The sequence below is a fragment of the Trachypithecus francoisi genome, unplaced genomic scaffold, assembly GCF_009764315.1.
Source record: "Trachypithecus francoisi isolate TF-2019V2 unplaced genomic scaffold, Tfra_2.0 Lachesis_group4, whole genome shotgun sequence".
Taxonomy (NCBI): domain Eukaryota; kingdom Metazoa; phylum Chordata; class Mammalia; order Primates; family Cercopithecidae; genus Trachypithecus; species Trachypithecus francoisi.
In genome coordinates this window covers 48,582,319-48,609,542 of record NW_022681469.1, presented here as the reverse complement: position 1 = coordinate 48,609,542, position 27,224 = coordinate 48,582,319, and the positions used below count along the sequence as shown (strand labels likewise).

At 34.6% G+C, this 27,224-nt stretch overlaps 1 protein-coding gene across 8 annotated transcripts in view; it reads right to left on the bottom strand.

The window, feature by feature from the left end:
* IMMP2L (inner mitochondrial membrane peptidase subunit 2) overlaps positions 1-27,224 on the bottom strand; it is a 926,645-nt gene that overhangs the window by 209,110 nt on the left and 690,311 nt on the right. For 6 of the 8 annotated variants that reach the window (XM_033194421.1, XM_033194426.1, XM_033194423.1 and 3 more), the window contains one exon: positions 8,017-8,119. The exons of 1 other annotated variant lie outside the window; for it this stretch is intronic. In XM_033194421.1, coding sequence (XP_033050312.1) covers positions 8,017-8,119 — 103 coding nt within the window. Of the gene's footprint in view, positions 1-6,613; positions 7,235-8,016; positions 8,120-27,224 lie in introns of those variants that run through there. One more of the 8 variants, XM_033194427.1, reaches the window with a different exon arrangement.

Sequence of the window (27,224 nt, the reverse complement as noted above, 5' to 3'; positions counted from 1 at the left end):
TATTTAAATAATTTTGATGTAATTTTATGTTAATAGTTATTGTTTATTAACAATTAGTAATTGGCTTTTGGTTTGAAAAGATACATTTTGACATTTTACAAAAAAAATCTTTTGGAAAGACTTGAAAAAATTTACTTTTAAATTCTTTTACATTTATTTTCATCTACATTTTCATAAACATATATTTAAATTATTGACACTAAATACAATTAAATATTATTTTAATCCTTCATCCCATTCATTGTTGTCAACAGAATGCATATCATGTGAAAATCTTGATTGCAACAACATAGTGATTTTGCTGAAATGGAGGCCAGAAAAAAATGTACAACAGAATACTCAAATGTGTAATAATAATTAAATTCAGTCATCTTTGTTTGCTGGTTTTAGCCATATGGAAATATATTTCTCGAGTTAGGAAAAGTAACATATTTCATTTAACAGCTTGCTAACTTAATTTATAGTTACACATTAAATATTTAGACATGTAGTATTTAGACCTCCATGCCTTAGGCCTCACATATATTAGGGGACGATCAAATATTTATAAGTAATGTGGAGTCACTGATGTCAACTTTTAATATTTTAACTTATGTAGTTGTTAGAAATAGTCTATTATAGCAGGCGTAGTGGCTCATGCCTATAATCCCAGGACTCTGAGAGGCCGAGGCAGATGGATCAATTGAGGCCAGGAGTTTGAGACCAGCCTGGTCAACATGGTGAAACCCTGTCTCTACTAAAAATGCAAAAATTAGCCTGCCGTGGTGGTGTGCACCTGTAATCCCAGCTACTTGGGAGGCTGAGGCAGGAGAATCGCTTGAATCCAGGAGGCGGAGGTTGCAGTGAGCTGAGATTGGGTCACCACACTCCAGCCTGGGTGAAAGAGCAAGACTCCATCTCAAAAAAAAAAAAAAAAAAAAAAAAACCAGGAAGTATTCTTTTATGTTTTAGACATAAAAAGCATAAAGCATAATGTCATGAACATCTGTATGCTCACCACTCTGCTTCAGACATAAGTACTGTAACTTGGTGTCTTTGTACACTCACTCCTCCCCAATAACATTCATTCCCATCCTTTCCAGAGGTAACCAATCCTGAATTTTTTACTGCTATTTTAAATGGCAAATTCTTTAACAATATGTTTTCTAATTCTTGATGATATCTAGCCATGTTTCATCATGTATATAATTGCTATTATACTACTAAGTTTGCATAATTGTCTTAATAGTTCTGCAGATTCCTCTTGGGTTTTCTAAGGAGACAATATCATACTTATGAAAAATAACAGTTTGGAATCTTCATTTCCCATCCCTATATCTTTTATTTCTCTTTCTTGACTTAATCTGCACTGATAATGACCTTTAGCATAACATCAAATATAAGTGGTAAGAGAGGACTTTCTTGCCTTGTTTCTTTATTGAATATAGTAGGTACTGTAGGTTGATAATATTGTTGTTAGGAAGCAAAATGATGTGATCAGGATTCTTTTCAGAAAAATTGTTAGTGACAGGAATACCAGTTGGAGCAGAATTATTTAGGAGTCATATTACAAAAATAACTTCTATTTAATGCAAAAGCCACGGGGCCTGTGATGACCTTATCAGTAGAATACACGTTATGGCTCTGATTCTGACGACTATAGTAAAAAACTGCATTTTCACTTGCTTGATTCACCAAGTTAGACAAATCTTAACGTACCAAAAACTCACATGGGTCTTACTATGAATAATGTCTAAAAGCGTAGTTATCATGATTCACTACAGGGTCCATTTATGGCTCCATTATACAAAAAAGATCACCCAAGACACTCAAAATCAAACTGATCTTTTTCAAATACAACCAATAAGATACTGACACAGAGCAAAGTCTTTTTAAGATTACCCAACAAGTTTTCAGAAAATTAAAAATTTCCAAAAAAAGCTGTTTCCCAGCTCAGTCAAAAGAATGTTATTTACATAGTTTGCTATTTACAAAGTTATTCACATAGTTTGCTATTTATTAAAAGAAGTGGACAGCAAAACTACCCACCAAATATTTTATAAGTACATATCCATGTAAATGAGGCAATTTAATCTCAAACTTTGAATCTCAATACATTCAATAGAAGACTTTTTTTGTCTTATGGGTGCCTCATATTTTCATTTTATTTTTCTATGTATACTCAGTTATGTAGGTACCAACAAGTAAAATAGCGGCTTCAACCTCACTTTTAAAAAAATTCTAAGTGCTTATAAAATCACTAAATTAATAACCCCTGCATATGTTTCACTAAATCTTGGCTCCTGACCTATTATCAGTAAATATATATTTCTAATAAAATGAATGTGTTTAATTCTGTAACTAAATGGCCCAAAGGAACAGTATCTGCCATAGCAATAAAGTCTAATGACAATTCTGCTGACATTCTTCTATCTAAAAATGAAATCATGTGGAAAATAATTTCTACACTAGCAGAATAATTAAGGCATAAGACAAAATTTGATTTGGTAGGAATGGAAGCTAAGATTGCCTCTTCTCTTGGGAAGACCGGTGACATTATTTATTTCACCAGCATATGTTTCCAAGCTTTCTTTTTAAAATCATATACATTTTTTCATGTCTTAATTACAGCAACAAATCCAATGAACAGCGAAGCTAATCCTGAGGGACTTTCTGTTTCATTTTACTGCATGAACATTTCTTGGTGTTGAACACAGCTTCTGAGAATGGGCTCTCTTCCAAGACTTAGTTATCTTTGGTTATACAAATATTTTCATTATAATGATATCTCCTTTAAGTGGCTTTGATCTTTTTATAAGATGTATGCCTTTGTCTATACCAGTCAAATGAAAATTATATCTAGGTAAAGCATGTGAGGTTGCCAGGTTCCAGCACTGTTTATGGGAACCATGAGAAACATTTGATGAAAAACCACAAGGTAAGGCTTTATGACTTATTAACAAAAACTAGAAAACTATTGTTACCAGTATTTTTCTATAAAATATATATTATTTTAGTTCCTATCAAAATTTTCTAAAGAACAAGCATGTACTACAAGCCACAAGAAAATATAACCAATTAAAGTCTAAGCACCATTTTTTCAAAGAAAGTGTGAAGAGAATACTTCATTTGGATCCTGTCAACACTGTCTAATGACCTTTTTAAATTTTGAAATGGCTGATTTTAAATAAAAGCTATTCTAGCTGCTCTAGAGAAGTTTCACAAGGAAAATGCTACAATTCGACAATAAATAAATGCAATGAAAATTCATTCTTGTGTATCACAAGATTATTCTGTATTGCATAGGCAGAATATTTTCAATGCAGCTAAAACCCATTAACCACTCCAGGCATAAATTACTTCATTCACAAAACATATAGCATCTAGAGTGCTTTATGTAATGCAGGATTTTTACCAAATAGTTATTTTCACTGATTTCAGAACACTCTGTTCTACCAAATCCTCCTGGGAGATTTCATGGGTTTTCATACACAAATGCTCTGCTTCTCTAAAAGGCCCTGTCATACCCCCATCTAGAGTATTTGTTACAATGTGCTGTGAAGGACTGATTGTCTCCCTCCCTTCCATCTTTCCTTGAGAGTGGGGATTATACCTTAGTACTGGTAGAATCTATTGATCCTCTTACCTGCTCCTTCTGGGCATCAGGGTATGTTTTAATGTTTAGTGATAGTGGCAAAAGAATTCAGAAGGCTCACAGGTTCAGTGCACTCCTTATCATCTACGACCTGAATCTCTGTCTTTATAATCTCTATTTTAAACATTTCCCAAGACTCAGTCCCAATTCCTGTCTTTGTCAAGTGCTTTCCTTCCTCCCTCCCTCCCTCCCTCCCTCTTCCCCCCACCTCTTTTTTTTTTTTGGACAGAGTTTCTCTCTTGTTGCCCAGGCTGGAGTGCAATGGTGCAATCTCAGCTCACTGCAACCTCTGCCTCCCAGGTTCAAGTGATTCTCCTGCCTCTGCCTCCCGAGTAGCTAGGATTACAGGCATGTGCCACCACACTCAGCTGATTTTTGTATTTTTAGTAGAGACGGGGTTTCACCATGTTGGTCAAGCTGGTCTGAAACTCCTGACCTCAGGTGATCCACCCGCCCTGGCCTCCCAAAGTGCTGGGATTACAGGCATGAGCCACCACACCCGGCTGTCAAGTGCTCTTAAAAGAAAAGGTCCCATTCTTTCATCCTTCCTGCAACTCCAAGAATCTATTTTTTTTTTTTTTTTTTTTTTAACCAAAGAAGCATTATATAGGGGGAAAAAAATCAAAACAGGTATGATTAGATATTAAATTGCTTAAAATGTCCATTTCCCACATATATTACAGAATCTAAAATCTCTGCCTGGTTAAATGTAACTCTTATTTCTCCTGAGCCATCCCACCCATCAGGATCCACAAGCCTAAATCAAAGTGGACAAACCGCAGGTGCTCAAAAATGTGTCTTGAAGGCATAAATAAAAAGCTTTGCATGATATAAAAACATAAACTTTACTTCTAATCCTTTACTTTTCATTGGCTTTTAAAAAATGGAAAATTTTTTGCATTTCATAAACTTCAAAAAGAATTCTATGGAATTTTAATATTCATTTTCCGCACTTTTCTACAAACATAACCTTTACTTTTTCTCCTTTACTTTTCACTAGTTTTTAAAGAGTGAAAAGATTTTTGTACTTCATAAACTTAAAAAAGGAATTCTATGGAATTTTAATATTCTATATATCATCACTTTCAAACCAACAGTTCATTTCATTAATAAATAATAGTTCTAATGTTCATTTATTTCTAAAACTATCATCTCCTATTAGGCATATTTCCTTCACAAAACACTCTGGGGGCTAATATTTTATCTAATACGGTATCAATGAAATAAGTGATTGAATTTGCTCTTTTCCAAATGACTTGGAACTAAAAAGAATTCATATTTAGTATAACTCGAAGTTTCCATTCTCAGAAAGAGGCATTCTGTCATAAATAGCTTCTGAATCTGAATTATTCAGTTATGCTTCATAGTCCCGGCACACAAATTGTTCACAAGGTCACACTATGATCATAAACCTAAAAATCAAAATACATTTATACATCTTAGAAAAGTTATGTTTGCCTTGAAATGTATAAGCCAAAAGTTTTTCTTCTAATGTCCTTTGGTCAAAGTAGCTAAAATAAATTATATAATTTAGGTGCTAAATAAATAAATAATTTACTTTAGGTTTATTTTTAGATACTAGAATTTCACAAATCACCATGCAGGAAGGAGTGAAAGTCTCTTGGTTGCTCTCAATTTAAACCTAGATAAAAATGATAGAAAAACTTCAAAGTGGAAAATGTACAAGCTAACTGGAGGTCATGGAAAGAATCACATTTGTGTTTTCAGTAAATGGAACATATTATCTAGGAGAACAGTTCAAATATAATTACTAAAATTAATATTTATAATAAATGAAATAATTGCTGCATGCATTTTTAATGGAAGAGTCTGTCAATGTGGAGTAGTTAAAAATCACTATTAGAAATGTCACAGCTATGTATACATACAAATACAAATACAAACTTTACTTTTTATGTGCTTCCATTTTAAAGCAAACAGAAAATTTGTCACTATCTATGATAATCAGTTATTTTGTGTGCTGCTGAAGAACATCATGGCTACAATAGAAAATGTATTCATCTACATAGAAGTAGGTGTTGTAAAGGGAAAGACACTAATTTCTTTTACAGAGAAAGAAATTACTGAGAGAAATGCTTAGAAAATATTCTGAGCAATTATAAAGCAACACATTACAATCACCAAGTCTTTATGATATAATCCATTAAAATCAAGTAGTAATATGCACTGAACAACACTTCCAGACAATTATCAAAATTTTAAAGTAAACTTATGAAAGATATTTATCACACTAGAAATGCAAACTAAAGTCATAAACTGGCAAATCCGTATCATGAGGCGATAGGACATTTTCTATCATTGTGCAATGATCATAAACTCAAGAGGGTTAGCATAAAGATATTTCACAGAGACATCATACATAATGGAAATATTTCATACCCAATCACATCTGTGATGAGAGAGACATAAAATGGCTTTTAAGTAATCTTTTTCACTTGCGAGTTGCTACAAAATTTTGTCACAAGAGTCATTTCTACACTGTAAGTGACCTAAAACATTTCCATTCTGTTTATTTCACTTTAGTATACCTTACAAAAATTATATTATATTTTTGTAATAATTACTATTCAAAGGCAAGAAAATGTCTTAGTAGTATTTATTATCATCACTGCAACTAGAAAAAAATAAATAGGAGTAGTTTCCTAAAGTTATCTTCCACACAGCCATATATGCTTATCCAACTCTAGCTCTATTACTGTACTGTCAGCCAAAGACGAGTCCAAGTGGCTGCTCCATTGGTGACAGCAGGAGTGACAGCCCTCATACTATGTGAAAGAAATTGTTTTATTAGAGACCACCAACATTAAATTTTAGAAAAAACTATATGGATAAAATCTTTTTCATAAACATATCTAAAGGTATTCAATATTAACTTATACAAGTTGAATATCCCTTATCCAAAATACTTGAAACCAGAAGTATTTCAAATTTTGGATTTTTTTTTATTTTTATTTTGGAGATTTGCACTATACTTACTGGATGAGCATATCTAATCCCAAAATTTGAAATCCAAAATGCTCCAATGAACATTTCCTTTGAGGATCATATCGGTGCTCAGTAATATGAGAATTTTGGAGCATTTCAGATTTCAGACTTTTGGATTAGGGATGCTCAACTTATATATATGTTAACAAGTATAGATATATCTACCTTTAGGAAAATCTAATGAGTGAAGATCCAAGCTTTTAAACACACTAGATAATGAGAAGCAGGTGTAGTGCCGGTTAACTAAAAGATTCTTCACTTTCTATTATGAGCTACTGCAGGGATTCGTAAATGCAGAATTTCTGTATACATTCAACATGAAAAAACTCCCAAAATACCAGTTTAGTCTCAATTTTATGGAGTGCAAGCATGGAATAAGGAATGTCTGCATTTCTACTATATAAACTCAATAATTCTAACATTCTACTTATAAAGGGTGACAGATTACGCCATTCCAAAATATGCCACTTTGACATGAGGATAACTTTAAGCTAAAGGCACTTGACAAACAGCAGATGCAAGAAGGGCATTCTAATCTTTGCCTTTTCTTCCTGAAAGCAGGAGACACAATTTTTCATGTGAAAGATGCCCTTCCTGTACCAGGAGAAAAAAAAACATTGTTTCATGGGAAGTCATGGCAGGGGGCGCAGAGGGGATTCTGTACCAACAGACCTTGTTAAAATGTGTTAAAATAATTATCTTCCTTTAGCCTCACCATGTAATTTAGTTACTTTTCCATAATTAGGTCTCTTTGTTCAATCTAACATAAAAATATGTACGTTTTTCCACCTGTTGGGTCTTCATTTCTTTATGAGGGCTCCTGTGCCACCTAAAACTTATCTTAAATTTGTTGGCTTTTCTCCTATGACTCTGTCTTATGTCAATTTAATTCTCAGGCCCCGTGGGGACCCTAAGAGTGTACAGGTAAAATTGGCTTCCTGTACATACTAATATGATTTCCATTACACTTGCATTTTAAACTAATGATTTAGAAAACTGATGCCTACAGGTCTTGTACACATTATATACAAGACCTAAACATCAACTGAAAATATAAGGTACAAAGTATTCCCGTGGGAGAAAAAAAGATCTTCCAATTTGGAATAAGGTAGTTGGCCAAAAGCATTTTTTGGTACTTTCTTGAAGTGTATGAGTTTTTTTTTCCTAAGAAACACATGTGCACACACATACCTACATACACACTGATAGTGTACTTTTATCTCTGATACTTAAAAGGAAATTTTCAAACATAAACTATTCCACTATAAAATTCATGATCAGTCTTGGCTGAGTTACCCGAATAACCCTATCTGACATACTTTTGTTCTCACCTTTGAAATCCAATTATATCAACAATAAGATAAAAGATGACTTACCGGCCCAAAAGAATTACTGTCAAAACTGTGTCCATGATGATCACCTTCAACCCAGATGTGACCACGGGGGACTTTGACATACCGGTTTTTGTGTCCGATGGTTCTGGAAATAAACAGTGTAACCACTGAGATATGAATAGAAAAGAGATCAAACTGTTGAGCATACAAACTCAGGAATGGCAAAAATATTAGATAGATGTTACAGACAGGTTAACCATGAAGCTTCTCCATAATTTCATTTTTAAGGAAGATGTGGTTAGAGCCCTTTGAATCTATTCACAGTATTTTTTTTTCTTTTTCTATTTCTATAGGTAAGAATTTTGTGCTTAGAAAAAATGTATTGACACTAAATATAATGTGTTGTTATTTAATATAATTCACAATATTCTAAATATGTATTTATGAAATCCAATAAACCCCAACAAAATACAGATCTAACTTGGTTTTTTAACATTTACTTTTAAGTTAATATTCAACTTTTCCAACAGACTCATGCACAACTACAATCTTCATTTTTTGCAGTCAAACTTCTCAAACCAATGGACAACACTTTTCATAACCTCTTAATACTCTAAATTTCAGCATAAGAAATAAAGGAAGAACATAATCGGGACAACTTCTTATTAGATAAAAACTATCAATACCAGTTGAAAATTTTTAACCAGCACTAAAGTATTCCTAAAAATGAAAGTATTTTAACAATTGTGAAGACTAAAGATAAATGACACACATGTTGCAAAACATTCTTTTTTTTTTTTTTTTTTTTTTTTTTTTTGAGAGGGAGTCTGGCTCTGTCGCCCAGGCTGGAGTGCAGTGGCCGGATCTCAGCTCACTGCAAGCTCCGCCTCCGGGTTTACGCCATTCTCCTGCCTCAGCCTCCCGAGTAGCTGGGACTACAGGCGCCCGCCACCTCGCCCGGCTAGTTTTTTTGTATTTTTTTAGTAGAGACGGGGTTTCACAGTGTTAGCCAGGATGGTCTCGATCTCCTGACCTCGTGATCCGCCCGTCTCGGCCTCCCAAAGTGCTGGGATTACAGGCTTGAGCCACCGCGCCCGGCCTAAAACATTCTATATTCTTAATGCTGGCAAGGAAATGGACTAAGAAAAGGCTATCTCACACAGTTTTTGTAGCAATGTATGATGGTATAATGTTTTTCCCTGTATTTCCATTTTAGGCAACTTTTTGGTACATTTTTAAGATACTAAAATGTTTGTGTCTTTTGACTTAGTTATTCTACTTGTAGAAATCCATTTGAAAAATAAAATCAGAAATACAGACACATTTATTCATTACAAGGGGTGTTCAAACAAGGCTTTTTATAGCAAAAAATAATAATAATTTACCTAAATATTCAACAACACAGAATTGGTTCAATAAATTATGATACAACCAACTAAATGAAAGAGACAGGCTTACAATAAAATATTATCCTAATCGCATAATAAGAAGTTATTTTGGGGGCAGAGACTGCATTTTTTTTCTTTTATCCCCTTTTATCCCCATTAGGAAAATGCATGGCCTAAAGAAGCTTCTCGGTGTTGGCTGAATGAAGGAATGCATAAATATCACCTCCAAGCCTGCAGAGTTCAGAAACTGAGCTTGGCATACATACTGTTCTTTGAGGTGGTGTCCCTTTGAGACTATTTTTATTAATTAGCAAGTTGTATATGTGCAGAAGAATACATTTAAAAAAAAAAAACTAAACATAAATTGGTGATACAGAAACTGAAACTATTCATTACCTAGGATGGTTTTTAATTTTCAAGATAATTTCAGTGTTGAATTACTTTACTTTAGATCAGTAAATCATTCATGCAAGGAAGCAATATTGTGGCTATTAGAAGCCCACAGTAAGTTAATGACTGCTGTTTATTTTTAATTACTATTGGGAAGAAAGTTTTCAGCTTTTTAAAGAAAAGTGAAAAACAAGTTGAACACATCTTACCATCATATACTCTGTAATGTAAGTGTTCTTCAATTAAAATCAATTAGTTCCTGACATCACTACAGCTTTTATTATTAGACTGCCTCTAAGAACTAATATTCTACATGAAATGTTAATGACCAAAGAGAATATCCTTTTACTTAATTGTTGACAAGGCATACTCTCCAAATTAGTCCAAACGTTTCTTCACCTTATTACGCTGGGTATTTTGGATAAATGCTCAGAAAGAAAACAATTACCAATTTTGCCTCTTCAAATAACCATTCAAGAAGTACAAAGGAAAACCAGCATAAAATTATTTCTGCAATGACATGGTGAGTTTTAAATCAAGCATATTCTTCCAGAAACCAGAAGAGTGATATGAAACCAAGATTGAGTTTTAATGTCATATAAGCCAAGATACTTGTGATAGAAAGCAACAGCATCCTAAAAGACCAGTGACAGTTACACGTTTCCTTGCACTGACCATCTTATCTGAAAAATTTAAATATAGCCTTTATCCTATTATTTTCTAGTTGCTTACAGTGCTTTATTTTTCTTTTTTGAGCCTGCTAACACTTGATATACATTTATGGGTTTGTTTGTTTATTTTTTATTTCCCTCCACTAGAATGCAATATTTGGGACTTTGCCTTTCTTGTTCATAAGAGTATCCCCAGAGCTCAGAACAGACTGCACAGAGTACTCAATAAACATTTGTTAAATGAATGACCAAATGAATGAATAACTGAAGAATAAAAAATACCGCCATAAAGGCAGAATAATAGAGTGGAAAGTATATAGGTTCTGGAAACAGAGTAGACCAGTTTGGATCTTGATACTATTACTCACAAGTAATCTTTTGCAAGTTACTTAGAGTTTCTACCTCTATTTCCCTATCTTTAAAATGGGAGAAGACATACCCTAACTTAGTAGTCCCCATCCTTTTTGGCAGTAGGGACTGATTTCATGGAAGACATTTTTTTTTTCATGGACCAGGGTGGGTGGGGGAAGGTTTTGGCACGATTCAAGCACATTACATTTATTGTGCATTTTATTTATATTATTATTACATTGTAATATATAATGAATAAATTATACAACTCACTATAATGTAGAATCATCAGTGGGAGTCCTGAGCTTGTTTTCCTGCAACTAGATGGTCCCCTCTGGGGGTGATGGGAGATAGTGACAGATCATCAGGTATAAGCGTCTCATAAGGAACATGCAACCTAGATCCCTCACATGCGCATTTCACAATAGGGTTCACACTCCTGTAAGAATTTAATGACACAGCTGATTTGGTAGGAGGTGGGGCTCAGGCAGTAATGGGCACAATGAGGAGTGGCTGTTAGTACAGATGAAGCTTCCCTTGCTGCTCACCTCCTGCTGTGCGGCCCAGTTCCTAATAGGCCACAGACCAGGACCAGTCTGTGGCCTGGAGATTAGGAACTCCTGCCCTAACTGGGCTGAAATGAAGGTTAGTAGTTAGATGAAAATAAAATGGAAAGATTGTTATACAGCATACACTCTGGAGCCAGCCTGTCTTGGCTTTTGTATCTTATTTAACATTTTTAAGCTTACATGATCTGCACAAGTTGATGAAACTCTGTGTCAGTTTCCTCAGATACACAACTGGGCAAGTAACAATACCTAACTCAAAAAATTATTCTATAGATAAAAGTGGCATACATTAAACACTTGATAAGTGGCTTCTCTTGTAGTTGAGACTGTTTTTAATTTAAGTAAAGCACTGAATATACTTCCGATGTATAGTTAGAACCCAGTAAGTGGTAGTTATTATTGCTCTTGTCTTCCTTTGTCCATTATTTTCTTTCATTTTATAAGTCAGAATGTGTTCAGCCTCTGCCATCTATTAGCATCAGTTTTTAAAATTACCTGAACTACGCTTCAGTAATTTCCTCTCCTGACGACTGCACTGTGACTACAGACTATTTTTAATGGTACAATCAATCTTTTTTTTCTTTTGCTCTTATGTCCTTCTGGGACACTCTAAAACTTACATGTAAAAACACTATTTGTGTTCTGCATATTCAAATATGCAGGGAGTAGTAGGGGAAAGTACAATCTATTTGTGTTTTTACCTACTAGTCTCTTGTATATTTGAATATTGCTATGCTAATACAGAGTGGTTTCCTAGATACCAGACAGATGTGAAAGAACACTTAGAGCTATAGAAGAACCCTGGTAAAATTCATACTGTATCCTAGTGCATATTCTGTTTCTTGGGTTTCAGTCTAACTTTTTAAAGAATAATCCAAAGTAGCTTTAAAAAATATGATGTTAAAATATTGGGCTGGTTCCTTTTAGGACTGCCAAAGAAATATAATACTCCTAATAGAATTTCTCTAGAGAAAGAATTTTAAATAGCTTTGTGCTCCTGAATTCACATAAAAGAAAGACAAGATAATCTTTTAGGTGATTTAACAGTTAAGTGAGGTGTCAGCCTACAAGGTTGTATGTATCTATGGCTTGCAAATAATTTTGGTTTTGACAGTCAAAAATGAGCTCTGTATGGTATTCTAACTACCTGTCTAAAAGAAAAGGCATTTTTAGTACTACCTTTACCAAGACAAGGTCTTATAAATGGAATAAAGAATCATTGCCTCCAATTTGATTTGACCTTGAAAACAATGTTTTTAAGTCTCTGAATCTTTTGAGTGTCATCGGGTGAATACAAAAGTATTGTCTAGGTAATTCTTGTTACCACAAGAAAGAAAGGGAGAACTTCTTATTAAAAGTATTTCCCAAATACACACACACACACACACACTCTCTCTCTCTCTCTCTTTCCTTCTCTCCCTCTTAAGTAGGTCATTTATTTATATTAATAATTCATAATTGATTTAAGATATTCTTATCTATTTTTCAAATTATTCTCTTAGTTTTTCTCATTGTCCAAAGTAGTGGCTGCCCTGAGGATATTTACTGCTCCCTGGATACTAGATCCATGGTTTTCATTGTCTTGAAGGACCAGAAGTCAGGGGCTCTGGACTCAGAAAGATCAGCAGCAGTTAGAACTAGGTCTCTTTATCACTGTTAACAGATAGAACCAGAAAAAAAAAAAAAATCCACCATCAGGAAAGAAAAATAAAAAGAACACTTGCCTTTGTAGTGTTGGCCTCTGAAAGAGAAAAAAACTCTCTTTTGAGAATCTATCTTCTGCTCTCAAGTGAAACTAAGGTTCAAATTCACACTACTTGGGTAGTCTCACACAGTTAAGAATCAACTTTAATCGACCCTAGGCATCTGGCAGAGAATAATCCCTTAAATGTGGCTTTCAGGTTTTCTATAGATAAATCCCAGCCAACAGGAACTCACAATCCAAAATTAAAAATCTCCTTTGGAAATACCCACCTTAGTGAGTCAGGACAAACAATAAGTAGCAAAATTAGACTCCTGCAAACTTCAAATACTGGATTTATGAATAAACATGCTATATTTAAATACTTTTAAAAGTATAAAGGGAATTAAATACATGAGTAAAGAAGAATATAATATTGGAAAGATAGACACTTGAAAAAGAATCAAATAGAAATTCTAAAAATTAAAATATATAACTAAAGAAGTGGGTTAAAAAGCAAATTACTCTGAGTTAAAGAAAGAAGTAATGAACTGGAGTAGAATTCAATACAGAGCGCTAAAGAAATGGAAAATATTAGAGACATTAGAAACGTATGGGAAGCATTGTAAGAAAATGTAACATCAGCGTAATCAAAGTTCTAAAGAAAGAGAATAAAAAGAAACAAGGAAGAGATAATATTTGAAGAGATGGTGGTAGAGGATTTTCCCGAATTGACGAATGAATAAATGTGCTGGGCCTTAGAAACTGATACCCCAAAATATGGCACTTTGACGTGTTAAACTGAAGAAGCCTCAAGGTCTCTCTGACCTCCTTCCACCTCCTGTTTCTCAACCCATTGTCTCTCCTAAATAAAGCTCATGATGAAGCTGTTCCCTGAAGTTCCCTTATCTCCCTGAAGTCCAGACTGACTCAGAAGAAAATGGTTACCTCTGGTACATTCCCTGAGTTTTCATTAACTCAACTCATATTGCAGGAAGAAAGTCTGAAGTCTCAACATACCTGAATAAACTTTGGTCACAAACCATCATCTGCTTTGTGGGTCCAACTTGTCTCAGGCCATTGTATGTTCAACCCCATTGAATTCCCATAAAAACCATTTACTACCACCCTAAAATTCTCCACACTTCCTCATCTCCCTTCCCCCTAAAAAGAAGGGTATAAAATGATCTATACTCCATTGCCTGGTATACTCGCTCTGTGACTGAAGCCTCCACTGCACTTTGTATGACTTCACTCCTATTAATCTGCCTTTTGTCAGTTACTTTTCTTTTTTTTTTTTTTTTTGAGGCGGAGTCTCGCTCTGTCGCCGGACTGGAGTGCAGTGGCCAGATCTCAGCTCACTGCAAGCTCCGCCTCCCGGTTTACGCCATTCTCCTGCCTCAGCCTCCGAGTAGCTGGGACTACAGGCGCCCGCCACCTCGCCCGGCTAGTTTTTGTATTTTTAGTAGAGACGGGGTTTCACCGTGTTAGCCAGGATGGTCTTGATCTCCTGACCTCGTGATCCGCCCATCTCGGCCTCCCAAAGTGCTGGGATTACAGGCTTGAGCCACCGCGCCCGGCCTGTCAGTTACTTTTCAATCAGTTTTCAGAGGGCGAAGGGGAAGTTTTCCTTTGACTGCTACAAATGCAGATTCCGGAATCAGTGCAAATAACAAGTAAAAATCACACTATCATATGTTGTAATGAAATTGTAGAACACTGAAGTCTCACTACTCCCAACCTCAAATTCTGAAAAGCTTCCACAGAAAAAACATGGACTACCTTAAAAAAAAAAAAAGGAAAATTAAATTGACAGTAGAATTCCCTTACTGGGGTATAATTTGCATGAAATAGATAATTCAGCAATCTTAAGTATACAACTCAATGAATTTATTTATTTATTTATTTTTTATTTTCAATGGCACAGCAACTTCTTTATTAAATAAGATGTTTCTATTTAATACCTCCAAGATGTGGCTTTTTCTATTGTGTCTTTTTGCAAAATTTGTAGTTTTTCTTATAATTGCATCTTCTTTAATACTTGGATATGTATTTTTTTTTTTTTTTTTTTTTTTTTTTTGAGGCGGAGTCTCGCTCTGTCGCCCGGACTGGAGTGCAGTGGCCGGATCTCAGCTCACTGCAAGCTCCGTCTCCCAGGTTTACGCCATTCTCCTGCCTCAGCCTCCTGAGTAGCTGGGACTACAGGCGCCCGCCACCTCGCCCGGCTAGTTTTTGTATTTTTAGTAGAGACGGGGTTTCACCGTGTTAGCCAGGATGGTCTCGATCTCCTGACCTCGTGATCCGCCCGTCTCGGCCTCCCAAAGTGCTGGGATTACAGGCTTGAGCCACCGCGCCCGGCCGGATATGTTATTTTAAAGATGTTTATTTATAGTATACATATTTTATAAAAGTTGTACTAGAATACCAAACATTACTTCCTTGTCTCCAAGAGATTCTTAAATCTAAGACAGTGGTTCTTAAAGTGTGTTCCCCACACCAGCAGCATCATCTAAGAAGTTGTTAATCAACGGTCACATAATCCCTATCTATATCAAGATACGAAACACTTGAGTTACTCAAAAAAAAGATTCTTCATGTCTCTCTGCGAGCAAATCTGCCCCACCCTCATCCTTGGCTTCAGGCAATCCCTGTTATGCTGCTTTCTGTCACTATGGTTTTGCCTTTTCTAGAATTTTACATACAGGCATACCTTGAAGATATTGTCGGTTCAGTTCCAGATCACCTCAATAAATAAATAAATAAAGCAATATTGCAACAAAGTCACAGAACTTTTTTGGTTTCCTAGTGCTTACAAAAGTTATGTTTATATTATACTGTAGTTTATTAAGTGTGCCATAACATTATGTCTAAAAATACACACCTTAATTTAAAAATATTTTACTGCTAAAAAATGCTGACAGACACCCAAAATAAGCATATTCTTTCAGGAAAATTGTGCCAATTGACTTGCTGGATGCAAGGTTGTCACAAACCTTACATTTATAAAAAATGTAACATCTACAAAGTGCAATCAAGGGAAGCACAATAAAACAAGGTATGACTGTAAATGGGAAAATACAATATGTATTCTTTTATTTCTGGTTTCTCACTTTAGTTTAATGCTTTTGAGATCAATTGACATTGTTCAAACAAAAGTAGTTTGTTACTTTTTAAAAAAAATAGTATACTATTATATGAATGTACCAGAATTTATCAATCAATAGTTCATGAACACTTCAGCTGTTTCTGATCTTTGACTTTTTACACAAATAATTTCAAATTATATTTAAGATTCAGGGGGTACATGTGCAGGTTTTTTACATGGGTATATTACATGATGCTGAGGTTTGAGATTTGAATGATCCCATTACCCAGATAGTGAGCACAGTACCCCATATTCTTGAATAGGAACACTAAAGCAGCTATGAACATTGCAGTATAAGTACGACACATTTTCATTTCTCTTCTACAAATGAAATGGTTGGCTCACCTGCTAAGTGAATGTTTAAACTGTCAAACTGTGGTCAAATATCCTATTTTTAAAAGGAAAAAAATGATTTTTTTCTTTTTCTTTTTCCCCCACCTCCTACTTAGCTCTTAATGAAGGCAAATAATAGCCTTTACCTTCTCTCCACCAGGCATGGCAAGCTTATCTATGAGTTTACTTAGATGTCCCAGAGACCCTACCTTGAAGCAAACCAGGTGCCTCCAGAACTCTCTTCCACCAGGAGGTAGCCTCAATTTACAACCTGCCTCTGCCCACATTGGCACCAACCAGACCACCCGACAGGTAAGACATCCGAAGACCCCATACCTCTCACCCCCTCCTCTACATGTTGTTCATGCCAAGTCCCCTTTAAAAGCCTGTGCTTTCTTGTCCTGAAGACTGAAGTGGTACCTTCAAGGCAAGAGCTTGTAATGCCTCCCCAAGCAACCTCTGGAATCAAGTTCCTTTCTGTCAGATCTCATTATTGTTAATTAGACACTGCAAGAGGTGAGGGATGGGACCTGCGTTTGGTTACAGAACTGTTTTCCAAAGCAGTAGGACTAGCAATGTTTAAGCGTTTCAGTTATTCTACATCTCACCAGCACTTGATACTATCATTCTTTCCATTTTAGCCACTGTAAGGGCATAGAATGGTTTTAATTTGCATTTTCCTAATGACTAATGATTTGAGCATCTTTTCATGTATCTGTCATTTGCATATCTTCTTTGGTGAATTATCTATTCAACTTTTAAAAATTAAATTCAGTGATTTGTCTTATTACTGAGTTGTAAGAATTCTTTATATAGTCTGGATATAAATTTTGTATTAGATATGTTTTGTAACTATTTTCTCCTAATCTGTGTGCTTTTAAATTTTTCTTAACAGTTTTTTTCTATAAAGAATATACATTTTAAATTCTGTTGAAGTCTATTTAAAACATTTTTCTTTTAAAGTACATGTTTTTCAGAAGAAATTATTGCTGAACCCAAAAATCACAAAGATTTTCTCCTGTGTTTTCTTCTTCTGGTTTTATACTTTTAGGCTACTTATAATAATTTTTATGCAGTCTGAGGTATGGTTCAAATTTCAATTTTTTATATATATGGTTATCCAATTTCTCCATTGTTTTGAAAAAACTATTCTTTCTACCTTGACTTACCCTTATTAACTTTGTTAACATTAATTTACCCTACTATTCGTCCATTTTCACATTGCTGATAAAGACACATCCAAGACTGGGCAATTTACAAAAGGAAGAGGTTTATTGGACTTACATTTCCACGTGGTTTGGGAGGCCTCACAAACATGGAGGAAGCTGAAAGGCATGTCTCATATGGCGGCAGACAAGAGAAGAGAGCTTTTGCAGGGAAACTCCCGTTTTTTAAAACCGTCAGATCTCATGAGACTCACTCACTATCATGAGAACAGCACAGGAAAGACCTGCCTCCATAATCCAATCACTTTCCACTGGCTTCCTCCCATGACATGTGGGAATTGTGGGAGTTGCAATTCAAGATGAGATATGGGTGGGAACACAGTCAAACCATATCACCCTATATGGATGAGTCTTTTTCTGGACTCTATTTTGTTTCATTGATGTTTATACCAATATCATACTGCCATGATAATTGTGGCTTTATAGGTCTTGAAATCAGGTGCGATGATTCCCCCAATTTTGTTATACTCCTTTCCAAACCCCTTTGGCTGTTCTAAGTCCTCTGCATTTCCAAACGATGTTAGAATCCCCTGTCCATGTCTATGCAAAGGAGCCTGCTGGGAGTTTGACTGGAATTGCACTGAATCTATAGAGCAATTTAGGTAGAAATGACATCTTAACAACATTGAGTGTTCTGATTAATGAACATAGCATATCTTTCCAATTTTAAAGGTCTTTGAAAATGTTTCTGTTCTGTTGTGAGATTGATAGCGTAACAGTCTTGCACATATTTTCCTAAATTAATATCTAAGCATTTACTGTTTTAGTGTTATTTTAAAAGATATTTTAAAATTGTAACTCCCAGTTTTTCATTGTACTACATAGGAATGCAGTTGATTTTTCTCTATTGATTTTGTATCCTGCAGCCTTACTAAACTCTCTTATTCTAGTTTCATTTTGTAGAGTTCTCAGAATTTTCTGTGAACACAATCATGTTTTGCTGGGACTACAGGTGTGTGCCACCATGCTCCGCTAATTAAAAAAAAAATTTTAGAGATGGGGCCTTGCTATGTTGCCCAGGCTACTCTTGAACTCCTAGCCTCAAGCTATCCTCCCACCTCAGCCTCCTGACTAGATGAAATTTGTGTGTAAAAGTAATTGTGGTTTTTGACATTTTTAAAAGTAATGACAAAAACCACAATTACTTTTGCACCAACCTAGTAAAACAGCAAAAATACTATTGTAATTATAGCGTAATTACAGACATTATGTAAGTTGACTGAATATAGAAAAGATAACTCCACACTGTAACGAAAATATATTTAAAATTAGTTTTTGCTAAAATGATGATAGATTGCATAAAATGTTAAAGGTGTAAATACCATAATTAGTTTACCTATTGTTAAATTGGACTTTGTCACGGATAAAAATAGTGAATCATATCATTATTCTATGGATGACTTCTGGCAAACCAATTTAAATAAAATAGTGAACTTGTAATGTATAATTTTATTTTTCAGAAAAATCAATATTTAATATAATTGGTATTGTTGCATTTGTTTAGAAAATCTTCTCTCAAAATAATTTCCTGGGTGTTCGCATCATCATCATTTAGTCTGTAGGTCTTTTCCATATGCTAGTGTGCTAGTTATATAGGGAAAAAATACATTTCAATGCATTCTGCTTTTTTTTTAGAGACAAGGTCTCGCTTTGTTGCCCAGGCTAGAGTGCAGTGGCATGACTATAGCTCACTGCAGCTGTAGTCTCAAATTTTCCCACCTCAGCCTCCCGAGTTGCTAGGACTGCAGGCATGTGCCACCTCATTTTTATTTTTTATTTTTTTGTACTGACAGGGTCTCACTATATTACCAAGGCTGGCATCCAACTCCTGGCCTCAAGTGATCCTCTTGCTGATTTTAAATAAAGAATCTGGAAGCTACCTGTATAAAGTAGGATTGGGGAAAGCCTTTTTAAGTAAAATTAAAAAGCAAAAGGTATGCTGTGAAATAATATACAAAAATATCCGAGTATTTTGAAATTAAAAACTTTTGAAAGACAAAAGGTACTATAAATACATAAGTCAACCGATTAACAGTATCTATGGAGGAAAAATGTTGTACAGATGTTGCATATATAATGAAATTATGTTTAAAAAAGACAATTCAATTGAAAATGGATAAAAGATACAAATAGGCAAGTGACAGATGAGACAGGAAAAACTGCTTAACTTCACTAGTAGTCAGGAAAATACGAACTAGAGTAAACATGACTTTATAGTCAATGCTGAAACACACCGCTAGCACAGGTATAGGAAACATGTACTCTCACATTGCTGGTGAAATAGGAAGAGCTATAATCTTTTTGGAAGCAATCTGGCAGCATCCAAAATATTTAAAAAATTTATTTGCCTTGTGATCTAGCAGTTCTACTCCTGGGATACAGACATAACATAACTATGTAAGGACACAGGTACAATAATTTTTTCATAACACTGTTCAGAGTGGCAAAAAATCTGGATGTAAAGATAACACTTAAAACAGGAAGGTTTAATAAATGATAGTATGTGCATACCATGGTATGTTATATAATCCATAAAAAGAACAAATTAGAGCCATCAATTAACTTCAGAGACGTTTCAAAAATTATCGAATAGAAAAGCAGAAAAGCACACAAATATGATTTATCCTTTGTAAAAAGAAAAGGTTTAAAAGTCACTATATGCAAATGTGAATGTGAATATAGGAAGCATTACACTAGCATAAAGAAACTTATATTGAAGATACACAAGGGGTTGTTGACATGGGTGGAGGATGAGAGAACTTAGTAATAATAACAGAAAGTAAAAAAAGGGAAGAGCATAGGCAAAAAAAAAAAGAAACAATCACAAAACACTTCCAAACAAAGCATTATATTACCATATTTATGCCTTTGGGTAAATTATATGTGGATTCATATAAAAAAGTAATTATAATAGACATAAAATATTTTATATATACGTATATACATTCAATACATAAAGATTTAAAGACCAATAATTGTGTCATAGCAATGAAATAGGCAGAAATTAAAAAAGAAGGAAACAAACAGTAATTTATAAAAGTTGGAGTATTAATTAAGGGCAATATGTCCAGGAATCCTCCCATTTAGTTCTTCCCTCTGAGACTGAATGCAACAGTAAATAAACGTTAGAGGGCAAGAACAGAGGACAAATCAAGTTCATGGACATATCCTTCATTTTGCCTTTGCTAAGGGCTCTCAACTAGTTGCTCACTATGCTAAGCCAAGGATTTCTCAAATGCTGGTTCTAACAGGATGCCTGTTAAAATAGTCACTTTTGTTTAAGTAATATACTACAATTCTAAAAAGTTTGCTATTGATTGCATAGATTGGGAAGGCAAAAGAAAAAAACAAAAACAAAAACAAAAACCCAAAGCCAGAACAAATAAAACACATTCTCTACTTCCCTAGAGACTGCTCCCCATCTGTGAGTAAAATTAGGAGGGAAAGATTTAAGAGTTGGGACATGTACTGATGGGCTGAGTCTACACTGGCTCTTCCTGCCATATAATTTATAAAGAATCAGAAGGTACTCTTTAGCTAGAAGATAAGCTCTTTTTCCTGAGTTTTTTTTTTAAATAAACTTAGCAACCATTCTACATAGTCATTACAATAAAGTTTGTTATCCTCTTCTAGGTGGGAAGCTCAGCAAACCTGTCTTTGTGCTCCTATTTCAGAGTTAATAACGTTTTTAACTTTTTAGGCCTTTGGAGCCACAAAGACAACTCTTTAATCAAGATATATGAACTGATTGATTTCCTTTCTTTTCCTTTGATCTTTATAGAGCTTATAATTTTATTTTTTAATAATTTCTCTGTTAACTCAACTCATTATTTATTGCCTGCAATGATTATGAAACTATTTGATCTTCAAAGTATCTTTTGAATGAACTTTGCATTTGGCTTTTTAATCCTTCTTTTTATGTTTTAATTATCTACTAATAACATATCTACTAATATACAAATACATTACAAGAACCCATTGGAATGTGGCTAAATTTGAATCGGAATCTTTCTTTTTACGTGACAAATGGTGCAAAATAATAAAGCCACCTAATCAAAGTTAGCAAAGATTAGTTTGCTAATATCATATCTTTTTCTAACTGAATATTCCTTTATATGAATTATTTCAACAGTTTCATACAAACAATAGTACTACAGAAAGAGAATACAATGACTTCTTAAAAGAAATGCCATATTACATTCCATATTTGACAGCTATAGATTACTCATTAAATATAAATATGAATAAAATAGTTTTTATAGAGTATCAAATAAGGACTCTTGCTAATTCAAGCCCAAATTGCTTCAGCCTACATGAACCTACATTACAAACCCATATTACAATGCCCAGACTACCAGCATTCATATGAATGTAGGGCAGTGAATTGTTTAGAAGTCAGATCTATTTTTCTTTCCCAATATAGGATATTTTTGTTTTACTAGTACACGGTGGGTGGCAGGGTGCTAACCTATGAATTCTCTGGGCTACAAAGCATGAAAGGAGCTATGGATCAGAGCACCTGTGTATGTTTGCTATTAAACATAAAGCTCACATAAAATGTTCTAGGCTATTTTGTGCCTTGTATAACTTTGAATATTTTTGTATGTCTTTGTATATCTTTGAGTATTTGCTATCAATGACCTAAGCCACAATAATTAGAGAACAAAGTTCTCAACTTCCAAGAAATATGCTCGATTATAAGCCTGACTTTTTCTTTATGAAAGAGAAAAATCAGGAAATGTTCAATTCAGATAGGAAGAGCAGGAAATCATTTTTAATAAGATTTTTAAACTTTAAATGTAACCCCAAATAATAATAAACAGCATAAAATTGACTTCTATCTCCACTGGGTTGGTATGGTATATGTCTGACCCTTAAGAAACTGGATTCAAGAGGATAAAGTGAATCTTTAAAAGATGTAATTTCTCCTTTTTTTTGTGAAGATCTCAACTGAAGAGTCAATCCTCCATAAATACATCCCCTTAACACCCTGCCATGTAGGCCAATTGTTACCCTCCAAATGTAAATTGTCAAATTATCTAAATCACTTCATGAAACTTTAAAGCCAGATAGAAAACCATAGCAAAAGGGGAAAAAAATTCAGGATTCAATTTACTTAAATCTGGAGAACAAAAATCTCTCTCCTTTCCTCCTTAGCGTCCATGCTCATCCAAGCCACCAGCATCTCCTTCCCGGACTCTTGCAGTCACCTCCTCACTAGTTTTCATGTCTCTCCTCTCTTCTATCTTTAGTCATTCTCCACACAACAGATCCAACCATGTCATCCTTCTGCCCTACTGAACATTTCCAGTGGATTCCCATCACAGTTAAAATACAAACTTCTTACTTTGGCTTACAAGTCCTGTATCTGAGATTCCCAACCTTAACATTATGGACATTTTGAGTCAAACAATGAGTCAGGAGGTGCTTCTGTGCATTTTAGGATGTTTAGTAGTATCGCTGGCTTCCAGAAACTAGAGCTGGTAGCATCCATTTTGCTAATGTGACAACTAAAAATGTCAGCAAACATTGCCAAATGTCCGGAGGGTGGGCCAGGGTGGTGGGGGGCGGTATGTGTGGATTGTTCCTTCTAGGAATTACTGTCTTATACCGTCTGGCCATGGCTATACTTTTGGCCTCATTGCCTCTTGCTCACTCCACTGAAACCACATGGGCCTTTTCAATGTTCCTCCAAGCATACCAAGGACCCTTCTAACTGTGGCTGTCGCTTCACTTGCTGTTCTCTGCTTGGAATGCTCTCTCTTCAGATTTATTTTCTAACCTAATTTATGTTCTGTATTCCTTTTTAAATGCCTTCTCTCTATTTAAAATAGCTCCTCCTGTCACACTCTACTCCTCAGCATACTTTCCTTCATAGTACTTAACTACTTCTGGGTTTATAATCTATCGACTGTTTATTTGATTTTTTTGTCTGTCTTCCTCACTTAACTGCAAATTCCATGGAGGTAGAGATTTTAGCACCGTCTTCCTGATACCTAAAACTGTGCCCGTCTGTATTTTCAATACATACTCAATAAATATATACTGACTAAATGGATGAATGAGTATGGATCCTGGTAGTAGTCCTCTAGAATACCATAAACAATTTAGGGTTGCCATTTCCCTCATTTTGGTAATAGCATCATATACTATCTTAAATTGAAAAGGATTTCAGGTATCTTCGGGTAACACAGTCATTTTACAGATAAAAAAATTGAGGCTTGGAGAGGTTAGTTTGTCAACAGCGCTAGACTTAGTTTGTGAAAATTGAGTCTAAATGCCAAACCGGTAGGACTAACACATTTCAGGACTTCTTTTTATATTCTCCCTTGTGGACATTTTACCCATACTGATGGAAGCTTCTTTTACAATTACATTTTTAGAAAAAGCGGAATTCAATCTGGATATAGATATTGCATATAAGTAATACTATTTAAGAAGGCTATTTGTTGCTATCCTGATTAAGTGAAGACTATTTTGTCTTGCATACTTAGTAGAAAATTCAATCAGTAACATATCAGATTTTTTTAAATGATGGCTTAGATTCTGATTACAAACTAAAATATTTCAAAGACATTTTAGATATATCTGAAGTAGATATAAAGTACAGATATTTGGCAGACTTAGATATATGGCAGAAGCACTATCTGAATGGATTCATTTTACAGACTTTATAGACTGATTTGCATCAAAGCTACAAGACTACATGAAGGATAAATATTATTGAAAGACACAGTATTTGGATTTGCCACAAGTTATGGTAAGTTTTAACATGATTAGTAAGGTACAATCCTATCAACTCAACTCAGTCTACATTTATTTTTTAAAAATATCTAAAATGTACATGATTTTGGAGGGTTAAGGCAGATTAAAATTTTAAGTATGACAAAGCTTCCAACCTCAAAAACCTTATGTATAAGAGATAAGTAAAGAAAAAATACCACAAAGCAAAATGTGATAAATGGTAGATTCAAAATATAATGATGATATTAACAGCCTACTATCTATTAATTATAGAAAAAATCATCTAATAAATGACAGTAAATTAGATTTTGTGAAACAAACAAACAAACAAAAAATAAAGTATTTAAACCCAGATACCTAAAAGCCTGTACACTTAACTGATGGTCCACACTCCTTTAAAAAAAAAAAAAAGATTAATTCTGATTGGGCTGATCCTGATCTGGAAAATTAGAAATATAAAATATAAATATGTCGTGAATTATAAAAAGATATATATATAGTATCAAGGGTTCATGTTAGAAAAACCCTAAGTTCTTTGGTTTGTCTGAAATGTGGTTTAATGGAAACCACCAAATGTAGGTTGTAGGTTGGGGATGGACCGTAGAGAGACTTTAATATCAATCTAAAAATACAGACTCTATTTTGTAGGCAATGGGGAACATCTGAAGGGTGTTAATAAAAAAGGTGACAAGATTATACTTAATTATCCTCCTAAGACTAGCAGCCTGAGGGCCAAATGGACTCAGCTGAACAGCCAGCTACCGGTGAAAGCCATTCTTCAATAAATTCAATACAATTAGGCTCTCCCAGTGTGGCGCCCTTGCTTGCTACACATACCAGGCTAACACTGATTACAGGGACAATATTTGAGTATACGTGGTATGTGGCCGTGTATTTCTTCTGGGTAAATTTTATTGTGGTAACAGCACTTACCATGAGATATACTCTCTCAACAGATTTTTAAGTGTAGGACACAACATTGTTGAGTATAGGTACAATGTTATATGTCAGATTTCTCAATCTCTAGGTCTTATTCATCTTGCTTATCTGAAACTTTATGCCTGCAGATCATTTTCCCCTCCGTAAACTCCTGGCAACCACCATTCTACCCTTTGATTCTATTGATTTGACTATTTTAGATACCTAATATAAATGAAATCATGTAATGTTGGTTCATCTTTTTGTGACAAGCTTATTTCACTTGGCATAATGTCCTCAAGTTCATCCATGTTGTTGCATATTGCAGGATTTCCTTCTTTTTAAGAATCGTATTCCATTGTATGTCTACACCACATTTTCTTTATCCATTCACCTGCTGACTGACATGTGGGTTGTTTCCATATGCTGTCTGATGTGAAAAGTGCTAAAATGAGCACAGGGGTGCACATATTTCTTTAAGATGCTGATGCTGGATCATATGGTAGCTCTATTTTTACTTTTGTGTAGGAACCTCCATACTGTTTTCTATAGTGGCTATACTATTTTTGATTCCCACCGACAATGTTCAAGGGTTCCAATTTCTCCACGCCTTCACCAATATTCATTGCCTTTGTTTATTCAATAGCCATCTTCACAAGTGTGAGGTGATATCTCTTTGTGGTTTTGATTTGTATTTCTCTGATAATTTGTGACATTAAGCATTTTTTTCATGTAAGCGGTCTGCCATGTGTATGTCTACTTTGGAGAAACATCTACTCAAGTCCTTAGTCCATTTTCTGATCAGGTTATTAATTTTTTGGTTTGTTTTATTATAGAGTTGTAGGAGTTCCTTATATATTTTAGAGACTACAATTCCTTATATATTTTAGAGACTAAAACCACATTTGCGGTTTGTATATGGATTAAGCCCAGATATATAGTTTGCAAATATTTTCTCCCATTCTACAGGTTGTCTTTTCATTCCGTTGATTGTTTCCTTTGCTCTGTAGAAGATTTTTAGTTGATATAGTGCCACTTGTTTATTTTTGTTTTGTTGACTGTACTTTTAGTGTCATATCCATGAGATCACTGCCAAGACCAATATCATGAAGGTTTTCCCTATGTTTTCTTCTAGGAACTTTACTGTTTGGGGTTTTACATTGAAGTTTTTAATCCACTCTGAGTTGACTTTTGTGTATGGTACAAGATAAGGGCCCAATTCATTCTTTTGCATGTGGATATCCAGTTTTCCCAACACCATTTTTTGAAGAGAATACCTTTCCCCATTGTGTATTCTTGGCATCCTTTTCAAAGATCAGTTATATGCATGGATTTATTCCCAGGGTTTGTGTTCTGTTTTGTTCTATTCCCTGTCTATATGCTTGTTTTTATTTCAGTACCTTAAACAAAACATATTACTATAGCTTGCTTCTTACTGAGACTTAATTACATGCAACTCACACCCTTGTTTTACGGGTTTGCCATAGAAGGATCACTAGGAAAGCAAAGTATGTAAGGACTTCAGCTTTACAGTTCGAGTGTGTCTTAGGTTAAACTGTGATTTGTCAGTGAAAGTGAGTCCAAGAGACGCCTGTCTTACTTCTTAAGCACCATAACCACATAATTAACATAATCTCTATATCTTCTGATTGGATGTCTATCTCATTTGAACAAAAGCAATCCTGCTTCACCCTTATCAAAAATCATCCCACTTAGATAATAAATGCTTACAATTATATTCTTTTCATGGTTACAAAATACCACTTTGATTAGATAAAATATGCTTACCATAGAAACCTCTACAATCACCTAAACCCTACTTACCATCTGCTGT